The 10,620-nt window shown below is 32.5% G+C and overlaps 1 protein-coding gene across 9 annotated transcripts in view; it reads right to left on the bottom strand.

Annotated features, from left to right (window-relative positions):
* SENP7 (SUMO1/sentrin specific peptidase 7) overlaps window positions 1-10,620 on the bottom strand; it is a 135,824-nt gene that overhangs the window by 51,950 nt on the left and 73,254 nt on the right. For 7 of the 9 annotated variants that reach the window (XM_011387336.2, XM_023527432.1, XM_011387281.2 and 4 more), the window contains one exon: window positions 5,228-5,422. The exons of the other annotated variants lie outside the window; for them this stretch is intronic. In XM_011387336.2, the coding sequence (XP_011385638.1) occupies window positions 5,228-5,422 (195 nt within the window). The remainder of the gene's footprint in view (window positions 1-5,227; window positions 5,423-10,620) is intronic. 9 annotated transcript variants of the gene reach the window in all.

The raw sequence follows: 10,620 nt of genomic DNA, 5'->3' as shown, positions 1-10,620 counted from the left end.
AATTTCATAATGTGAACCTCAAGAAAGAATACATCTACCAAGAAGGATTCCACATGATTAACTGGAAACAAATTCATAACGAGTCTAGCAGCCACTGTTGACTGAAGCCTCTCATGCACACTACATTTCAAGGAAAAGCTACAGACTGAACCTTCAGCTTCCTGCACTGGGCTCTTGCCCGTTGAGTCAACCTTTATTAAAGGACTTCCTTGTCCTTTATTAAAGGACTTCCTTGTCCTTTAATAAAGGACAACAGACGGAGATCTGCAAACAACGGACGGAGATCTGCCCTGTCTAATCAGAACTGCACAGCTATATCCTCATTTGCATCTAAACTACCCAATTAGACGTGCCCCATAATAACCAATCGGTAAACATGATTCTGACCAATCAGGACCATCTTATCTAGACCAATCACAGCTGTGCTATTTGGATTCCTCATTTCATAAAAATGGATCAATCAGGAAACAGGGCAAAAACTTTCTCTATAAAAGGTGGCTTCCCCTCTGTTTTGGTGGAGCGCACTTTTGGTTTACAGTGGAGTCTGCCATTTCCTCAGATTGCATATCGTTAACTTGAATAAAGTTTCTCCTTTTCTGAACCTCAGATTGGGGATTCTTTATCAATATTAGCTTGGTGACAGCAAACTTTTATTGACAATAACTATTTAGAAAGAACTTGAGGAGAGCTAGAGTTCTTAATAAACAGATTTGAGGAACAGCTGGAAATTATAGGTCTATTATTAAACCTTAGCTCCCGACTGGTATAAAGCTTGAAAAGTACAGATTTAATATGATAATTTCATAGAAGTCTCACAATTAGTGCTGATATTCATAACAGCATGAATATGCATTGATGTCATTTGAATTCCATGGTCAATTATGATATACTGTTCCCATGGAATTCAAATGACTTAAGACTTACGTAAGTCTTCAGTTATAACATTTTATTTATATATGTTATGTGCACAACAAACTCTCACATGTGAAATTTTTTAAAAGTTATTATTTTATTTTTTGGTGACACTGGTTAACAAAATCCAGTAAGTATCAAGTGTAAAATTTAACAGTAAGGCATATACATATTGCATTGTATGTTCCCCTCCCATAGTTAGATTTCTTTCTGTCACCATATATTTGACCCCTTTTACCCAATCTACCTCCCTCCCCCACCACCATCTATCTGATAACCACTTGTCTATTATCCATGTCCATGAGTCTGTTTGTCCTGTTCATTTGTTGCTTTTAGGTTTCTATCCCACATATAAGTGATATCATGTGATTTTCAACTTTTTCTGTCTTATTTCGCTTAGCATGATTATCTCGAGGTCAATCGATGTTATCGCCAATGGCAGTATTTCATCTCTTCTTATGGCTGAGTAATATTCCATTGTATTTATGTACCACAGCTTCTTTAGCCAATCATCTATCATAGGACACTTTAGTTGCTTCCATGTCCTGGCCACTGTGAACAATACTGCTATGTACATCGGTGTGCAAATATCTTTTGGGATATGAGTTTTCAAGTCTTGGGGTAAATACCCAGTAGAAGAATTGCTGAATCATATGGACCAATTCTTAGTTTTTTGAGGAAGCACACCATACTGTTTTCCATAGTGGCTGTACGAATTTGCAGTCCCACCAGCAATGTATGAGGGTTCCTTTTTCTCCACATCCTCTCCAACATTTGTTATTACTTGTCTCGTTGATTATAGCTTTTCTAAAAGTTGTAAGATGGTATCTCATTGTGGTTTTGAGTTGCATTTCCCTAATAACTAGCGATGATGAGTATCTTTTCATACGTTTGTTGGCCATTTCTATGTCTTCTTGGGAGAAGCGTCTGTTCAGGTCCTCTGCCCATTTTTTGACTGGATCATTTTTGTTGTTGTTGTTATTGAGTTGTATGAGTTCTATGAATATTTTGGATATTAGGCCCTTAACAGAGGATTCACTTGCTAATATATTTTCCCATTCGGATGGTTGTCTCTTTACTTTGTTGATGATTTCTTTAGCTGAGCAGAAGGTTTTAGTGTGATGTAGTCCCATTCATTTATTTTTGCTTTTACTTCCCTTGCTTTGAGGTCAAATTCATAAAATCCTCTTTAAGTCCAAGGTCCTCGAGTTTTGTTCCTATACTTTCTTCTATGCATTTTATTGTTTCAAGTCTTATATTCAGGTCCTTAATCCATTTTGAGTTAATTTTTGTGTGTGGTGATAGACAACAGTCTAGTTTCATTCTTTTGCACGTGGCTTTCCAGTCTTCCCAGCACCATTTATTGACAGGCCTTCCTTTCTCCACCGAATGTTCTTCGCTTTTTGTCGAAAATTACGTGCCCATGTAAATATGGGTTTACTTCTGGACTCTCGATTCTGTTCCACTGCTGTATGTGTCTGTTTTGCTGCCAATATCATACTGTTTTAATTACTGTCTCTTTGTAGTATAATTTGAAGTCAGGCAGAGTGATGCCTCCAGCCCCGTTCTTTTTTCTCATGATGGCTTTGGCAATTTAGGGTCTTTTGGATTTCCATACAAATCTGATGATTTTTTGATCCATTTCTTCAAAAAATGCTGATGGGATTTTGATGGGGATTGCATTAAATCTGTATAATGCTTTGGGTCATTTATAACTATGTTGATTCTTCCAATCCAAGAACACGGAATATCTTTCCATTTCTTTGTATCTTCTTTGATTTCTTTTAAAAGGGTCTTGCAGTTTTCATTATATAGATCCTTCACATGTTTCGTTAGATTTATTCCGAGGTATTTTATACTTTTTGTTGCAATTGCTAAAGGAATTATTTTTTCCACTTCTTTTTCTGGCAATTCATTATTAGAGTATAGGAACACTATGGATTTTTGAATGTTGATTTTGTATTCAGAGACTTTACTGTATTTACTTATTGTTTCTAGTAGTGTTCTTGTGGAGTCTTTAGGGTTTTCTGTATAGAGAATCATGTCATCTGCAAATAGTGACAGTTTGACTTCTTCATTTCCTATTTGGATGCCTTTCATATCTTTCTCTTGCCTGACTGCACTCGCTAGGACCTCCAACATTATATCGACTAACAGTGGTGATAGTAGACAGCCTTGTCTTGTTCCTGATCTTAGAGAGAAGATTTTTAGTTTTTCACCATTAAGTATAATATTGGCTGAAGGTTTGTCATATATGGCCTTTATTATGTTAAGTTACTTTCCTTCTATACCGATTTTGTTAAGTGTTTTGATCATAAATGGATGCTATATCTTGTCAAAGGATTTTCTGCATCTATTGATATAATCATATGATTCTTATTTTTTAATTTATGTGGTATATCACCTTAATTGATTTGCATATGTTGAACCAGCCCTGTGCCTCTGGGAGAAAGTCCACTTGATTGTGGTGTATAATCTTTTTCATATGTCGCTGTATTCGGTTCACTACATCTTATTTAGGATTTTTGCTTCTGTGTTCATGAGAGCTACTGAGTCTATAGTTTTCTTTTTCTGTCTTATCTTTACCAGGTTTTGGTATCAAGGTAATATTGGCCTCATAAAATGAGTTGGGAAGTATTGCCTCCTGTTTGTTTTTTGGAAGAGTTTGAGGAGAATAGGTATTAAATCTTCTTTGAATGTTTGGTAGAATTCACTGGTGAAGCTATCTGGTCCTGGAGTTTTACTTTTTGGTAGGTTTTTGATGATTGTTTCAATTTCCATACTGCTGATTGGTCTATTTAGATTTTCCAGTTCTTGATTCAGTCTACTCAGATGTTGAGATTTAAAAGAGATAATAAAGAATTTTGTGAAGTAGAAAGCGCTTTCAAAATTTTTTGTTTTTACAACTCAAAAGTCCAAAGGTCAAGGTTAAATGACATTAATATCAACCCAAGTGCACAAAATTCAAAATGTACTGAGCTAAGCATGAAGTATAAATTAAAATAATACATGATATCTCTCCTTAAGGAGCCCGTGGTCTAGTAGAGGAGGCAGAAATAAACACTTATAGTACAAAATGATAAATGTTTCCAATATCCCTAATTATACATTAGTTAAATTTATTAGTAACTAGATAATGCCCCTGAAACTCATTTTTTTCCAGCAAATTCAGAAAGAGATCTAATAAAGTATAAAGTTAAAATTGTCTCTGATAAACAATGACAATTCATAAAGCAGAATCTAGGTGAAAACTATTTTTTGAAAGGAGAAAAATTCATAAAATTTAAGTTCATAAGAAATAAGTTTCTAAAAATAAAATGTGTTAGAAATGTAAGAAATTTGTTATAGATCTTTAAAGAGGCAACTATAAATACTCTTTAATGTAATTAAGCTTACAAGAAAAATACAAACCAGAAGTTATCTTTGGGTAGTTCAGGGGGAAAATAAAACAATTAAGACTGGATCAAAAATTTTCACTCAGATCAAAACAATTGTATTGGCTGAAAGTATAAAATTAAAAGAAGTTCATGATAAAATTAAAGTTAAAAGGTCTATTAGTATTTACTGACATCCCCTAGCCTTTTCCCACAATTTATTTCTTATTTACTGTCCTCTCATGAGCCTCTTCTGGAATTTAAAACAAAAGCAACTTCAAATTTCCATTTCTCTTATAATAGCACAGTAAGCAACATTTATTAATGGAATCAGACTATCTTAAACCATTTTTGTGAGGAATACATTCAGCCACTCATACAGCAAATATTTACTGAGCACTAAGCACCAGGTGCAGTTCTAGAATCTGGACATAAAAAACAGTAAATAAGACATGATGGATGGATGGATAGATGGATGGATGGATGGATGGATGGATGGATGGATGGATGGATGGATGGATGGATGGATGGATGGACGGACGGACGAACAGACGGACGGATAGATGGATGAACAGCTGGCCAGCTAGATGGACAGATAAGAAAGAGGAGGAGGGACAGATACATGTCAGGGGAATGTATTTTAATTATAACAGACAAAAAAAATTGAAATACTGAAATAAGTAACTAAACTTTCATCAAGAATCTGCATTCATTTTTCCCAAAACACAAGTAGAGCGATGGATACTTTTCTGAAACTGATTGTTAGCCATGGACTGTCAGTTCCAACACCCATTCCAGCCACCAGGAGAGAAAGTAATACTAGCCATCAGAGTGCATTTGCCTCACATTTAGCAATAACATATCAGTGGGGGGGAGAATAAAAAAGGGCTCATGGAAATAAGTATGATATTTATTTTGAGTAAAGTTATCACTAAACATACCTTTCAGATAAAAGGGAGCTCTTGTGAGGATTTAGAGTTTGACAAGATTCTAGGCTGCCATCAGATGATGAAGAAAGCTGCTCTGATTGCAAGTTGTCTGTATCACTCAAACTTGCCTCAGTTACAGGAGAAGTCTTTACGTATTTTCTTCCTAACTCCGTTCCCAAGACATTCGTCAATATAACTCTGGGTATCCTGTCACACAAAATAACAAACACTGTACTGTACTGAAGTTTGCAGTAAAGAATATATTCTAAGAAGCTAAATTTTCAAACATTTTCATCTTGACACAATTAAGCTGTAAGAATTACACCACCCTAGATATCAACCTGTAAATACTCAAAATTTTGGATGAACACACTTTTTTTTGTTTCTAAAAGTACTTGTGTCATATACTTTGGCACAGATTAGCCTGTCACTACAATGGCTTTAACTGTAACAACAGATGCTTCTGAGGTGCTTAAAATTTTTTAATAATTTTTCTCAAAAACTGCTTTCTTTTTTCCAATCATATTAAAAACAAAGATTACTACAAATCAAGAAATTTTATTTCTATCATTCAACATAAAGGTCCTTGGTAAGTAATTACATACTTGCAATAAGCAAATGATAAATGCTACATCCAACAAAACAGACATCATTTGGATTACAACTATGGTAATAACAAACTCCATAAGTGAAACCACACATATACTGATGGTAATATATAAGTTTTATATAATAGCATCAGGTAAGGAGTCGATATTAAATGTTTAGGAAATTAAGGTGTGTTTTTAAAACTCCAAACATTTTAAATTGGAAAGATTCATAACAAATGTACTATGTAAGCCTGGTGTCTTCTTAAACAGAAAAGAATAATACAATCTTTTCTTGGTTAGCCAGTTGTTGCTATGAACAACTGACATTCTTCGCCATACTACAATGCTGCCCTCAAGGCAACAATTTAGACCTGAATTGACTGACCCAAGCATATTATTGTAATTTTTTAAGTTACTGTTACTGCATTTTTCTGTTTTCATATCACTGTTATCAATATACCATTAGCATCACTTGGCTGGCCCTTCATGAGAGACAATAAACAACACTTAGCAAAACCAAAGTACTTTTGTTTGAGTGAAAAATGTGAGCTTCCCATACTTATATTTGCTGTAGCACTTAAAGATGTACTCTTTATTTTCTCTACATAGAGGTACTATGCTCTTTTCACTACGTTCCAGACAGCATAAAATCTCAGATCTTAGAATTTTAAAATAATTTAGTTTTCTCTTTAAACATAAAAACTCAAAGCTCAGAGAAGTTAAATGCTTGCCCAAGTAAGTATCTCCTCCTAGAAGAACCTGGGGCTATTATTTTCTAGTTTTTTAAAATGTTATTCCATTACACTGTATCCTTAGTACTAATTTATCAAAGGATCCAGAAACTAAGCTTTTCTATCACAACTTCAGGAAATCTTTGAAAATGTCTATTTCCAGCATAACCACCACAAAAAAATTTGCAATAATTAAGTAATATATATGATCTAAAAGCAAAGACTAGTAGTAATTACAACTCCCTGAACTCAGAGTTTAAGTGAAGAAAGAAGGGAAAGGAAGTGTGTCATCTAATACAACCACTAATTGTGAAGAGGAGAGGGCAGAGATATTTGCTACCTCCTTGCATGATTTGTCTCTAAGAATCTTATTTAATATTGTCTGCTTTGAATATGTGATGCCTGACAAAACCTTCCTTGAAATCCTGGATGTGAAGTGGGAATGGGGATGATATAGGACCAGGAAGGGAACTTAAGATTTCTTATATCTGACCTCACATGAGAAATTGCTATGAAATGAATCATTAAAAAAAACCTCATCTGTGGTTCTCAATACTTTAAGAAAAATAGGGGAATATTAGCAGAGAAAACTTTATTCAGGATAGAATTATTCCTTTCCAGATAAATATCATAGTATAAATAAAATTTCACTTTTAAGACATGAGAGAATCTGATATACTAAATTGGTAACATTCTAAGAATTGATGATATACTCTAGTTATTGTCCCCTATCATTACTAAATTCTAAAATATGTCTCATAATAAAAAATCATTCAGAAACTGTAACATTTAAGAGAAAATTTGGGGCATGTGAGGAGATACATCAAAGAAATGTCAGTGATCATTTAGTATCTCTATTTAAATGACTAACTATAGTATGTTTAACTTTGTTTTAAAATATTGAGTCTCTAAAAAAAGCTGTCTCTCTAAGTAGGGGAGATATTATCCATAGAAGATTAGTCCTATACAAAATGCTAAAGAGAATAATCGTAGCGGGGTGAGGGAGTGGGAGGGATAGTTCATATATCAGCAAAGAAAGGGAAATTTTTTCAAGATTAGAATTCTCTTCTGAATAATAAATGATGATACTATTCTTGTATGGTTTTGCTGATAGATGAGAAAGAAAAAGCAAAGAAGAGATAGGAAAAAAAACTTCGAAAGATAAATGAGACCCTTTAAGTTAAATGAGTAGCTAAAATTTTTCTAGAAAAGAAAAATTTCAAATTTCACCCAAAAACCATTTGAAAAGATAATATATCACGCTGCAGTAGAATACACATCTTTAAAGCACAAAAATCTTACAGGGCCTGTGAAGCTATCAAAAGGTTCAAGCATGTCTACGATGGTATATCTCCCAATTAGAAAGCACTCAATTACTATGTGAGCAAATGCCACAAAGTTAAAAAATAAGCAGAATATTCAAAGGTTGATGAATTAGATATTACCTAAAATATATAATAAAGTCTGATTTCTACTTTACTTATAGAAAAAAATTAAAATTCATTAGAGTGAAAAGTTGTATTGCACAGGAATTAAGAGTAAAAGCTCTGGAGTCAGACAAACAAAGGGTCGGATTCTGATTTGAGCACCTAATAACTAATTATATATAACCTTAAGCAAATTACTTACCTTAATTTATGTCCTTTAGCATTGACCTCAACTCTAAAATGGCAAGAATAATATCTACCTTACAAATTGTTAAGGTGTAAAACAGCACGAGTCCTGGCACATAATAAGTATATAATTACATAATAATAAGTGCACAGTAAATGTAAACTCGCTTTAATTTTCCTATTATTGAAATCTTGCTCAAAGTTATAAATTACTTTTTTATGAATAATGCTTAATTGTCATAATTTATTATATTCTGCAATCTTGATGAAAATATCTTATTTGAAAAAATAACTAAATAGTTAACAATGCCTATAGTACACCCAGCTCTTCATAACACAGAGCCATAGCCCAATCATCTTTCATCAACTCTTGGCAACTTAATCAATTTGAGTATCTTGAGGAAACAGAACTTTGTGTGACAGTCTTACAGAATACAAATCTATAAAGTGATGACTAAGTTCATAATACCAAAGCTGTCTTTTGGTGTACAATTATATAAATTAGCACTACTATGGAAATTCCAGGAATAGCCAGCATTTCAAGAGATTCTGAATTTTTACAAGAAATATATAAAGGTGTATACTTCATCTCTCATATGGTTTCCATACAGAAGGACTGAAAATTGTCATTTCACACAGTCTTTCCAATTTTTTCCAAGTATGTAAAGAGTATCAGTAAAATAAAACAGAATTTAACTTTAATAATATTTTGAAATTACACTTAAAAATATAATATGATAAACCAAAGAAAAAACACATTTTATAATGTGCTGAGATGAAGCAGAAAGTATGCTGGCCTGAGAAGTAATGCCATTTATTGATTGTGTCTCTGCATGATTATTCTCTCTGATTCTTAATTTTCTCAATTATAAATTGTAGTTTCATTCTCTGCATAAGTAGCAAGGAAAATGTAAGATTCAAAGAATTTAATAAATGAAGGAAAACTTTGAAAAAAGTGATAAGAGCTATTAATATAAACTTCATATCAATAGCAAATTTTTAAATAAATGTAACTCTTGTTGAAAGATAACATAATTACATCTGGTAATAAAGCTATACTATAACAAGCAAAAACATTATAATATTAATTTAGTTTTCATTTTGCTGTAATTTACATGTCTTTCTAAAACTGTGCTATGTGATATTTTAATAAGGTTCTCATAAATCCATCCTTATCCAAGATGATATAATTCAAAACATACTTTCTAAATCAATCTCTTAAGCTATGTAGAGAAAAAAAATTTAATTTTTGAATAACTTTCTTAAAGAGATTCACAGATTTTCTGAATTTGTTCTTTTACTAAGCTAAATTTTAAGTGCATAAATTATCACTCAAGTAAAATATTACTGGCTTAAAGAAGTCTTAAGGTGAAAAAAATACTGTAGTATCCAAAAAGTCTTGCCATAACAATATTTGGAATATGTACTTTTAAAAACTTCAAACATATGTAAATCTTAAGAAAAATATGAATAAATATAATTATAGCATTTAGGGCATTTCAAGAACCCAGAGCTAACTTTTCTTAATTAAATACAAGTATATTGTTTCCATAGTTCTCAAAAATCTCTGATGCCAACTGATGAAAGCAGGAGAAAGATGGTTTATCTTTTCAACAGCCCTGTATTTGTGTTACATCAGGCTCTTTCTTGCCTGTTGATCAAAGGTCATAAATGTTTAGAAATTTTCCCCTAAGAAAACAGATGTAAAACCACATATGGAGATAAAACCTATACTAAAACATAGTTTGCTTATTTAAAAAGAAATTTGTGCATTGCACATACTGCTAGTTTGATGTTTCTAACTCTTGATTCTTTTCTTTATCATATGTTTTCTGTTTTTCTTAATCTTATCCAGAAATTAAAAAGCTAAATTGTCTTCACATAAAAGGCAACATACTTAGATCACTACCTTTAGATCCCAAATGCAAATAAGATTTCTAACAAAATGTCATTTCTAGGATTAAATGAATAATTTTGGTTTACTCTATAGTTAAACTTTAAGATAAAATTTAAAACAAAACTAAGTTTTTCTCCCTTTCATCTTTTTGAAATGATGAAGTCCCAAGTAAATATGGAAATAAGACAAAAAGCATCACGTCAAAATTAAGCAAAGATTAAAGAAAGCATAAGTCTCCTACTCCAGATAGCACGTCCCAGACAGAAAATATCTACCCAGAGCCATATCCTAAACAGTTCTTCAATTTGCTTATTTGAAGCTTGTAATATCTCTTTTCCTGTTTTTTTAATCCACCAAAATTACAGAGCAAATAATTGGTTCTAATGGAAGAAACTACATTCCCCACTCAAAAAGACTGGGGATATAACTTTGCTGAGAAACAATCTCTTCCTTGTATTCAGCGAACATTTATTGAGCATTTAGTATATGTCCACTATTTAGTATGTGCATTTAGTTTGTGTTCAATATGTAGTATGTGCTGGGTACTAGTAATAGAGAAAAAATTTTTAAATAT

This window comes from Pteropus vampyrus, unplaced genomic scaffold, assembly GCF_000151845.1.
Source record: "Pteropus vampyrus isolate Shadow unplaced genomic scaffold, Pvam_2.0 Scaffold1, whole genome shotgun sequence".
In the NCBI taxonomy this organism is placed as follows: domain Eukaryota; kingdom Metazoa; phylum Chordata; class Mammalia; order Chiroptera; family Pteropodidae; genus Pteropus; species Pteropus vampyrus.
This window is presented reverse-complemented; position numbering and strand designations above follow the sequence as displayed.